The sequence below is a fragment of the Stegostoma tigrinum genome, chromosome 20 (assembly GCF_030684315.1).
Source record: "Stegostoma tigrinum isolate sSteTig4 chromosome 20, sSteTig4.hap1, whole genome shotgun sequence".
Lineage (NCBI taxonomy): Eukaryota > Metazoa > Chordata > Chondrichthyes > Orectolobiformes > Stegostomatidae > Stegostoma > Stegostoma tigrinum.
This window is the reverse complement of record NC_081373.1, coordinates 8,007,971-8,019,731: the sequence shown is the minus strand read 5'-3', so window position 1 is coordinate 8,019,731 and position 11,761 is coordinate 8,007,971. Positions and strand designations below refer to the sequence as shown.

The window sequence follows — 11,761 nt, the reverse complement described above, 5'->3', positions numbered from 1 at the left end:
GACGCGCAGAGAGAGAGAGAGAGACGCGCAGAGAGAGAGAGAGACGCGCAGAGAGAGAGAGAGAGACGCGCAGAGAGAGAGAGAGAGCGCGCAGAGAGAGAGAGAGACGCGCAGAGAGAGAGAGAGACGCGCAGAGAGAGAGAGAGACGCGCAGAGAGAGAGAGAGACGCGCAGAGAGAGAGAGAGACGCGCAGAGAGAGAGAGAGACGCGCAGAGAGAGAGAGAGACGCGCAGAGAGAGAGAGACGCGCAGAGAGAGAGAGAGACGCGCAGAGAGAGAGAGAGACGCGCAGAGAGAGAGAGAGACGCGCAGAGAGAGAGAGAGACGCGCAGAGAGAGAGAGAGACGCGCAGAGAGAGAGAGAGACCGCGCAGAGAGAGAGAGAGAGAGAGACACGCGCAGAGAGAGAGAGACGCGCGCAGAGAGAGAGAGACGCGCGCAGAGAGAGAGAGACGCGCGCAGAGAGAGAGAGACGCGCGCAGAGAGAGAGAGACGCGCGCAGAGAGAGAGAGACGCGCGCAGAGAGAGAGAGACGCGCGCAGAGAGAGAGAGACGCGCGCAGAGAGAGAGAGACGCGCGCAGAGAGAGAGAGACGCGCGCAGAGAGAGAGAGACGCGCGCAGAGAGAGAGAGACGCGCGCAGAGAGAGAGAGACGCGCGCAGAGAGAGAGAGACGCGCGCAGAGAGAGAGAGACGCGCGCAGAGAGAGAGAGACGCGCGCAGAGAGAGAGAGACGCGCGCAGAGAGAGAGAGACGCGCGCAGAGAGAGAGAGACGCGCGCAGAGAGAGAGAGACGCGCGCAGAGAGAGAGAGACGCGCGCAGAGAGAGAGAGACGCGCGCAGAGAGAGAGAGACGCGCGCAGAGAGAGAGAGACGCGCGCAGAGAGAGAGAGACGCGCGCAGAGAGAGAGAGACGCGCGCAGAGAGAGAGAGACGCGCGCAGAGAGAGAGAGACGCGCGCAGAGAGAGAGAGACGCGCGCAGAGAGAGAGAGAGCGCGCAGAGAGAGAGAGACGCGCGCAGAGAGAGAGAGACGCGCGCAGAGAGAGAGAGACGCGCGCAGAGAGAGAGAGACGCGCGCAGAGAGAGAGAGACGCGCGCAGAGAGAGAGAGGCGCGCGCAGAGAGAGAGAGGCGCGCGCAGAGAGAGAGAGGCGCGCGCAGAGAGAGAGAGGCGCGCGCAGAGAGAGAGAGGCGCGCGCAGAGAGAGAGAGGCGCGCGCAGAGAGAGAGAGGCGCGCGCAGAGAGAGAGAGGCGCGCGCAGAGAGAGAGAGGCGCGCGCAGAGAGAGAGAGGCGCGCGCAGAGAGAGAGAGGCGCGCGCAGAGAGAGAGAGGCGCGCGCAGAGAGAGAGAGGCGCGCGCAGAGAGAGAGAGGCGCGCGCAGAGAGAGAGAGGCGCGCGCAGAGAGAGAGAGGCGCGCGCAGAGAGAGAGAGGCGCGCGCAGAGAGAGAGAGGCGCGCGCAGAGAGAGAGAGGCGCGCGCAGAGAGAGAGAGGCGCGCGCAGAGAGAGAGAGGCGCGCGCAGAGAGAGAGAGGCGCGCGCAGAGAGAGAGAGGCGCGCGCAGAGAGAGAGAGGCGCGCGCAGAGAGAGAGAGGCGCGCGCAGAGAGAGAGAGGCGCGCGCAGAGAGAGAGAGGCGCGCGCAGAGAGAGAGAGGCGCGCGCAGAGAGAGAGAGGCGCGCGCAGAGAGAGAGAGGCGCGCGCAGAGAGAGAGAGGCGCGCGCAGAGAGAGAGAGGCCGCGCAGAGAGAGAGAGGCGCGCGCAGAGAGAGAGAGACGCGCAGAGAGAGAGAGAGACGCGCAGAGAGAGAGAGACGCGCAGAGAGAGAGAGAGACGCGCAGAGAGAGAGAGAGAGACGCGCAGAGAGAGAGAGAGACGCGCAGAGAGAGAGAGAGAGACGCGCAGAGAGAGAGAGAGACGCGCAGAGAGAGAGAGACGCGCAGAGAGAGAGAGACGCGCAGAGAGAGAGAGAGGCGCGCAGAGAGAGAGAGAGGCGCGCAGAGAGAGAGAGAGAGACGCGCAGAGAGAGAGAGAGAGACGCGCAGAGAGAGAGAGAGAGACGCGCAGAGAGAGAGAGAGAGAGACGCGCAGAGAGAGAGAGAGACGCGCAGAGAGAGAGAGACGCGCAGAGAGAGAGAGAGGCGCGCAGAGAGAGAGAGGCGCGCAGAGAGAGAGAGAGAGACGCGCAGAGAGAGAGAGAGAGACGCGCAGAGAGAGAGAGAGAGACGCGCAGAGAGAGAGAGAGACGCGCAGAGAGAGAGAGACGCGCAGAGAGAGAGAGACGCGCAGAGAGAGAGAGACGCGCAGAGAGAGAGAGACGCGCAGAGAGAGAGAGACGCGCAGAGAGAGAGAGAGAGACGCGCAGAGAGAGAGAGAGAGACGCGCGCAGAGAGAGAGAGACGCGCGCAGAGAGAGAGAGACGCGCGCAGAGAGAGAGAGACGCGCGCAGAGAGAGAGACGCGCGCAGAGAGAGAGACGCGCGCAGAGAGAGAGAGACGCGCGCAGAGAGAGAGAGACGCGCGCAGAGAGAGAGAGACGCGCGCAGAGAGAGAGAGACGCGCAGAGAGAGAGAGAGACGCGCAGAGAGAGAGAGAGACGCGCAGAGAGAGAGAGACGCGCAGAGAGAGAGAGACGCGCAGAGAGAGAGAGAGAGAGACGCGCAGAGAGAGAGAGAGACGCGCAGAGAGAGAGAGAGACGCGCAGAGAGAGAGAGACGCGCAGAGAGAGAGAGACGCGCAGAGAGAGAGAGACGCGCAGAGAGAGAGAGAGAGACGCGCAGAGAGAGAGAGAGAGACGCGCAGAGAGAGAGAGAGAGAGAGAGACGCGCAGAGAGAGAGAGAGAGACGCGCAGAGAGAGAGAGAGACGCGCAGAGAGAGAGAGAGAGACGCGCAGAGAGAGAGAGACGCGCAGAGAGAGAGAGACGCGCAGAGAGAGAGAGAGAGACGCGCAGAGAGAGTGGGAGAGACGCGCAGAGAGAGAGAGAGACGCGCAGAGAGAGAGAGAGACGCGCAGAGAGAGAGAGAGACGCGCAGAGAGAGAGAGAGAGACGCGCAGAGAGAGAGAGACGCGCAGAGAGAGAGAGAGAGACGCGCAGAGAGAGAGAGAGAGAGACGCACAGAGAGAGAGAGAGAGAGAGACGCGCAGAGAGAGAGAGAGAGACGCGCAGAGAGAGAGAGAGAGAGAGAGAGACGCGCAGAGAGAGAGAGAGAGAGACGCGCAGAGAGAGAGAGAGAGACGCGCAGAGAGAGAGAGAGAGACGCGCAGAGAGAGAGAGAGAGACGCGCAGAGAGAGAGAGAGAGACGCGCAGAGAGTGACAGTGAGTGTGACGCGCAGAGGGAGAGAGAGAGAGACGCGCAGAGAGAGAGAGAGAGAGAGAGACGCGCAGAGAGAGTGAGAGAGACGCACACACACAGTGAGCGAGGGAGACACACACAGAGAGAGCGAGACCTTTCAACGTTAATTTCCATTTCTAAGTGTTCCAGATTTCCACTATCCTTTTGTACTGAAGTCTGTTTGTAATTTTAACACCAGGTAATCCCTCCCAACTCAGAGCCAACCTTCTCAATCAACAAAATCGTGCAAAATGGGGAGAAGCTCCTTGCTGTCCTTACTGTCTTAATATTTACATCACGGAATAAGAAATCTTTAAAGAACACATATTTGGAAAGATGACACTAACTTTAAACAATAAGAAAAAAAATCCAGAGCCCTAATGAATATTGTGTCCTTCCAGTGTTTTTCCCAATATTCTCTCTTCCCTTTTCCCGCATTTGAGGGAGAGGATAGTGCAGAACTGCACTGCAAGTGTAAACCTAGATGTCAAGTACTGAATCAATCTGGCCATGAACTGAATTATCACTGTCCCCATTCCATGTTCATAGGTACAAGTAGGAATCTAATGAATTGATGCAAGGAGGAGCCCTCTGTTCAAAGTCTGTGAACCCTGGCACTAATCCCACTGCCTATACCTAACTCAGCAAAGCCAAGAGCCAACTCACTAGAACTAGTCTCTCCTGCTGATTCCAGAATGTGCACCATATAACTTCAATTTAATAAATAAAACCAGGACTATAAAGTTAGCCTAATGGCAACTACAAAACCAGCCTTGATTGTCATAATAAACCATCTGGTTCACTAATGTCTTCTAGGGATAGACCATCCTTACCTGGTCTGGGCCACATACAATCTCAGACCCACAGCATCATGGTTGACTCTGAGCAATTAGAACAGACAAATGAACACTAGACCTGCCAACACTTCCCACACCCCAAGAAAAGAGATGCACCTTTCTACTACAGGTGAGATATCTGCACATCCCACCACCTACAGGGGAGCCTTCAGCCCCTTGTCTGTATCAAAACCCCGGTATGGCCATTATGCAGTTTAATTTTTAAAAAGTAAAATACTTCTTTGTTTAAAGTTGTAATATCTATCCAGAGATGAGCCAGAATGTGGGAGCACAAAAACTACAGTTGACATGGAGAGCAGAAACACATTGGAGGGAAAGCTAGACAGCGAGGGAGAAGAGAGAAGATAATCGGGTGATGTAGAATGGGAGGACACAGCAAACACCAAATAGTCCATTTCTATCTTGTAGAATTCCATATGACTGTGCATTACATCTGTACCAAATTTGGAAGAACAATGGCTGAATTGCCAAATGCAAAGTTAGATCAAACACATGGAGAAAGACAAAGAAGCAATCATCAAAACATTGATAGCAATGCAGCCACCAGTTTCTCCCTGCAAGATGCACAAGTCAATGTTCTCGAAGAGCTATTGATAAAACATCACTGCTCAGGAATGAGGAGCTCCGATAGACAGACATACTCAGGTAGAGGGGGAGCAAGGAGTAGTTCCGGGCTCCTTGGTAGGCGATGAGGTTTATCTCACGTTGCCGTTGCTGTTGTTGCAGACGGAGCTTGGCTCGCCGATGGTGACAGACACAACAGCAACTCAGGATGATGATGATGGTCCAAACAAGCCAGAACCCTGTAGACAGAAAGACAAGCAAAATACCAATCACAATGTAATAAATTCAAACACCGAGCTTCTGCTATGCAATTGACTATACAAACATAGAAAACTAAATAATATGAGCAAGATTTTGTCTATTATTAATTCTACCACTGTAGACTGTAAAGGAATCATTTGCCTTTGCTGACTTTTTCATTTTTATACAGTTACAGAAGCTTTTACGCTCCACACAAGTTTACTCTCACTCTACTTTTCTCCTCAATCAATTGATTGGTCCTCTTTTGCTCAATGTTAAGTTGCTCCCAATCCTCCACTTGCCACTTTTTCCTTGGAACTTTATGTGGACTCTGCTTTAGATTTAACTCCATCCCAATATTGCTTGTTAGCCATATATATCACTAAACTTAAAAAGAGGTCACAAGAAAGATGCTAAATTAAAACAGAAATTGCACATCAGAATTGTTAAAGGAACTAAAGATTTCTTGGGAAGTTTAGTGAAGTTAAGTAGTCACAATATGTCCATGTGTGCAATCCATAGTCAGACTGATCAAAACTGCCAGAAGCAACATTCCTTTTCAATTGTCCTAGCTGGGATGAAATTTGCAACAGTAAACAATTTCCAATGTTTTGAGATCACTATCAGCAAACCATGGTTTAAAGCGATAATCCCCATAGATTGGGGCAAGCGAAAAGGAACAAAAAAAATTCTATAAATTTCAATTTGTCCAAATCTTTATCTTAAGGTGCATAAATTCCCATTCACCTTTATGTTGGGAATCCCTACTGACCTTGGAATTAAAAACTCACTTGTTGAGTTCAAACATCCCCACGGCCTTGTTCCTCTGTCTTGCCCCACCCTGACATCTATGCGTTCCTCCACTTCTGACCTCTCGTGCATTCTCAATATCCACCACCCCTATACTCACAGCCCTGTCTTCAGCTGCTTTAAAGGAGTGAATCACTGGAATTCCCCCTCTCAAATGTCTCTACCTTTAAAGATTTAGTCTGGTACAGGGTCAAAAGGGTCAATTATCCTCCTCCTGCATCTACTTTCTATGTTAGAGGGTCAGTGGCCTCAACTCCCTCAATGTTAAGTTGCCAAAATGGTCAAGAAGCAGCACGGCTGGGAAAACTGCAGACTCAAACTGTCCAGCAGCCAGCAGCTTCACTCAAAAGAGAAGCAAGAGAAGTCACAGGCTCTCAAATAAATCCCTCATACTGAAGAAAACAAAATTAGGTGCCTAAGTAGGGACCAAAGTGAATACCAATGAGGAAAATAAGGATGATCCCACTTATTCAGCATCCACTTTAGAATCTGGACTGCTGTCAGAATTTGCAGGTTTGCTATTAAACTGAGATGCAAGAATGCCACAGCTGTGATCTCCCCTTCTCCAGGGTCCTGTTTATGTTATAACTGAAGTGGGACAATCACAATTCTATGCACTAGTTACTTTCTACCCTTGCTGTGCGCACGCACTTTGTATTGAAAGAAAGTGCTGTGCAAGGTCAGCAAACTGGCAAGCATGTTTAGCTCTATGACATTTGGACATTGCTGGACACGACTAATTAAGTTTCCCTTCCTCCACTCTCACTAAGCTCACATTATAGCCTTCTGGAACAGTCAGATGCTTCAGCTTCCGCTGAAATAGGCCCAAGAAATGTGTTTACTGGCAGGCATAGCAGTCACAGTGACAGCTCTTGCCTCAGGAAACACATTGTTTGCAGCAGCTGTCTCACACGACATACGCAAGCAAACCCGAGGCTCTGACTCAGCAAAACCACCTCAGCACAGGGTGACAGAGACTGTCCAAATTCTCTCTTTTGGGCTTTAAAACAGAAAACAAACAATTCATTCTCACTTCCTCTGCACACTGCTTTCTATCCCCCACCTTTTCGGCACAAGTGCACTCAACAACGGCCTCTAGATTGTTTGAGGATACAAACCTCTAAGCGCTTGCCAATAAAACTTTAGCTGTTTTGGTTTGTGTTTTGCAGCAGGGTAATTTTTATGCTGCCAGATATTCACTGACATCAGAGTGATTAGCACAAAAATAGGCCACTCAGCCCACCAAGTCTGTCCTAGAGTTTATGCTCCACACAAGTCTTTTCCCGCCTTATCTGATCTATTCTAATCCCAGCTAGTCATCCTTCTTCCTCATGTATTTGTCTGACTTCCCCTTAAATCTCACTTTTTGTTCCAGGTGTTCTGCATGGTACCGCATTTCACATTCTGCTCTCATAACAAAACTAAGCTTCCCAATCACACTTCATTTGATCCATTTGTGACTAACCCTTTATTTATCACAATTAATTCTTGCCTCTCCCTCAAGTGACTCGATTGCTGCTTCAAGTCATCACAAGTGATTCTCACACAAGGACCAGATCACCCTTCAATCTATGATCTTTTACTCCTGTGGCTGTAGGCTTGAGAAACTTCAGTTACATAATTACGCCTTCGTCACTCTTTCAAAACCAGAATTAGCAGCTCTTCCAAAGAGCCGGCAGAGGCATGAGCTGATTGGCCTATGCTGTAAAAGATGCATGATCCTTACACCTTGGTTGCTCTCCTTTTCTTTCCTCTGATACAAACCTATACCTTGGTCAGTGTTACATTTCATCCATCATTTCCCACGTGTGCATCAATTTCTTTCTTGATGGCAGCAGAGTAATGCTTTTGAGCTGGGGCTTATTGGTTCGACTGCTTTTCTTTTCTTTTTCCTGGCTTTTTTCTTCTCTTTTCCTTCACTTACCTCCTATCCTGAGCTCAGATGGTGCTGGCGGTGGTGAATAGGCCTGCTGCGGACCTCATGGCACCAGTGAGTAAGACCCTGATTAGCTTCTGGGGCGAGAAGGGGGGACCTGGTGTCTGAATTGGTGGCTGCTACATCGACAGAGACGACAGTGAGGTAGGCCCGATGGTGAAAGATGGCGCGTGAGGATCGGCAACTTCGTCGTTGGTTGGGTCTGGCGGAAGGGCATCAGTGACATCGATGAGATGGGCCCAGCAGCAAGAGGCATGGCTCTAATGTTGGCGGGTTTGAATGCAAGCAATAGCAGAGGAGACTCAGCCCACCAGTGAAAGGTGCGACTCTGGTGTTGGTGGGTCTGGAGCAGGCGATGGCGATGGCAACGCATTGGTGGAAGAGAATCAGCCCAGCAGCAAAAGCTGGGGCCTGAGAACCAGCAACTTCAACGTTGACTGGGTCCAGCATAGACTGTCGTGAGGCAGTGGTGCAGGTATCATTGATGATGAGCTGGCTCAAAACTGGTGGACTCTCTTTAAGCTCTATCTTTTTACTTTTTGTTCTTATTAAGCTATTCAAAATGACACCGGATAGTAGTGACAGTGGAAAAACTTTTCACTGTATTTTGCTGTTTTCCTCACTGCAAAGTGCATGCGTCAATAAATCATTCATTCATTCCTGAAGTTCACTCAGTCCCTCCTAGTGGTATCATCTGCAAATCTGAGCCCATTGCAAGAAGCTCTGAATTGGGGTTACAAAGCAGAAATGCGTGATTCCAACAACTAACCACCCCAACCCCCAGGTACTGCAATCATTATTACTCTGCTCTATTCCCACTCCTTATGTGATTTCAGAGTCAGTCAGGCCTACATGCTTTTAAAGTAGATCTCTGACCATCGAGGCTAATACATAACAGCAAGCTGCTAATGACCCTTTGCCTACAGAACAGACAGATTAGATTGTCGGACTTTACTTCTACAACACGTCATGTGTCACAGCATAACCACATTGCAGATCAAACAGCCACAAGGACAGGGCAATCAAATCCCCACTTCCAATCTGCTGTGTGCAAATAAAAGCAAATCAGCAAGGTTCAAGGAGCATATCAACAAGAGGAGTAGAGCTCATGGTGCAACAGTAGGGTCCATACCCCGAAACCAGGAGGCCCGAGATCAAGTTCCACCTGCATCTCTGAACAGGGCCATTTGAAAGCATCTATAAGCAGGAGGCCATTCAGCCCTCTCATTCAATTGGATCATGGGTAACATGTACCACAACTCTATTTTCATGACTTAAAACTTTGCCTAATCACAACCAGTTGGCCTCACCATTAAAAACTTCAACTGTCCTAGTGACCAGGTTTTTGGGACAGAATTCTACTGTGCAACTGGGTCCTAAAAGCCTGGCTCTAGTATTAAGATAAAGTCTCCTCTCAAGTCCCCTGGTTGATTGAGCAATGAAATTTGTGGGATATCTTTAAGGAGAGGTGATGGCTAGTGGTATTATCCCTAGACTATTAATCCAGAAACTCAGGTATTGTGCTGGGGGCATGTTCTGCCAGAATGGGATTTGAATCCAATAAAAGTCTGGAATTAAGAGTCTTGTGATGATCACGTAACCATTGTTGACTGTCATAAAAACCCATCTGGTTCACTAATGCCCTTTAGGGAAGGAAACAGCTATCCTTACCCAGTCTGGCCTACATGTGACTCCAAACCCACAGCAATGAGGTTGACGCTTAACTGCCCTCTGGGGCAATTAGGGATGGGCAATAAATGCAGGTCTAGCCAGTGATGCCCCTCATCCCAAGAATGAACTTCTTAAATTTTTTAAAAATCTTCTCCCGCACCCACACCCCAACTGGGAGGCTAAAGAAAATTCAGAAAGAATGTTCGATAATTAGTCACTGAATCCATTCTACATATGAGATAAAGGTCTTCTTATGATTGGATATTCCCAATTTGTAGATGTTCAAGAGAGTAAGGAGATACATCCAAGGAATGATGTCATAAGCAGGAATATGATACAACATTGCCCCCAATCAGTAAAATTGAAATCTTCCATTAAAAGACCACTTTAAGTCACTGTGCACAAGACAGCTACTGGAATTATTAAAGCATAAAACATACTGTGAAATTTTAAAATAGATTCAAATTGATGTTTTATTTTTAGAATGCATGTATAAAGCTCCTTGTACAGAGAGAGATTTGGCAGAGGGGCCTCAACAAATCTTGTGCAAACCTGAGGTGAGCTACCCAAAGCAGCTGTTAAGAATGTGGCCATTTAGGAAATTAATTAATAACAGCACACTCCAAGTGCAAACAAAAGGTGTTTACAATTCGTATTAATCATTAGGGAAACGGCCTTTTGGACACAGACTTTCCCTCATCCTTCACATTTATTTACTTTCCTAATTTGCATTGCAGTAAATATGTTACTGTATCATCCCAAATAATGAGTAGGCCGCCTGAGACAATTCAGGAATTAGTTTATCTTTCTTTCTAACTGTCTGATGATTCTGCACCTTAATGCAGGTGGTACTGTATAACAGGAGCTAAGCACAGCAACACTACCAAGGTTTTGGAGGGGTGCAGGGAGTGGTAGTGATGCACTGGTAGTGCCCCTACCCCTGAACAGAGAGGACAAGGTTGAAGTCCCACCTGCTCCAGAGCTGTGTAATGACCTCTCTCAACAGGTTCTTTAGAAAAGTAGTTTAATAAAAACAAAACAGTGGTTGGTGTAGGGGGCCTCTTGCGGCACAGTGGTAGTTTCCCCTGCCCCGGACCAGGAAGTCTGGTTTCAAATCCCATTTGTTTCAGAAGTAGATAATAACAACTTTGTACAGGTTGATTTAAAAAAAAACCTATTTTTCTAAAAAAGAAAAGCAACATTGCCAAGGGTGCACAGTCCGCAGGGCTAGGTTCAAGTCCCACCTGCTCTAACTCTGAACAGGTCAAAAAGTATTCATTTAAAAAAAGGAACTAGTTGTGACACTGGGTCCGGTATGGGAGCTGTGAAACCTAAGGACATCAATGAATTTTCTCCAGAAAGAAAATATTTGTCTTATAAAGCAAGTAACACTACCTGGGCCTAATGGCTGTAGTGGTACAACAGCCACCTCCCTATCAATGGGTGAGGAAAACACATACAACACCATCTATTCACGGTATCACAATATATCTAAACTTGTTATTTTTTTTAAAATGAAGTAGCAGCTCACCTGAGAAAGCTCTTGTGGTGTGCTGGCTGTGTTCTTATAAAGTCATATACACAGAACAGATGCTTTGGTCCTACCAGTCCATGCCAACCATAATCCCAAAGAGAAGTAGTCCCACCTGCCTGTACTTGGCCCATTTCCCTCCAAACATCTCTTATTTATTTACTTGTCTAAATGTCTTTTAGACATTCTAATTGTACCCATATCCACCACTTCCTCTGGCAGTTCGCGCAAACTACTGTTTAAAAAAGCTGCCCCTTGCATTTTTTAAAAAATCTTTCTCCTCTCGCCATACAAATATGCCCCCTAGTCTTGAAGTCTTAAAATCAGAATTAAAATTATAGTAGCCAGGAGACCTGACTTCGAAATCCCAAGTCCCACCTATTGCAGAGGTGTGTTGTAACAGGATAAAGAAAATTGCAGCTCAGGAACAAGCCCTTCGGCTCCAAGACTGTGCCGTCCCAGATCCTCTGTCTAAACCTGTCGCCTATTTTCCAAGGATCTGTATCCCTCTGCTCCCTGCCCATTCATGTGTCTGTTTAGATACATCTTAAATGACTCTATCGGACCCACCTCTACCACCTCCCCTGGCAACGCATTCCAGGTACCCACCACCCTCTGTGTAAAGAGCTTTCCACACATCTCCTTAAACTTTCCTCCTCTCACTTCGAACTCATGACCCCGAGTAACTGAGTCCCCCACTCCAGGAAAAAGCTTTTTGTTATCCACCCTGTCTATACCCCTCATGATTTTGTAGACCTCAATCAGGTCCCCCCTCAACCTCGTCCTTTCTAATGTAAATAATCCTAATCTACTCAACCTCTCTT

At 48.7% G+C, this 11,761-nt stretch overlaps 1 protein-coding gene across 4 annotated transcripts in view; it reads right to left on the bottom strand.

Annotated features, from left to right (window-relative positions):
- Positions 1 to 11,761, bottom strand: part of wbp1la (WW domain binding protein 1-like a) — a 116,359-nt gene that overhangs the window by 12,255 nt on the left and 92,343 nt on the right. For all 4 annotated transcript variants that reach the window (XM_048551408.2, XM_048551411.2, XM_048551410.2 and 1 more), the window contains exon 3: positions 4,827 to 4,988. In XM_048551408.2, coding sequence (XP_048407365.1) covers positions 4,827 to 4,988 — 162 coding nt within the window. The remainder of the gene's footprint in view (positions 1 to 4,826; positions 4,989 to 11,761) is intronic.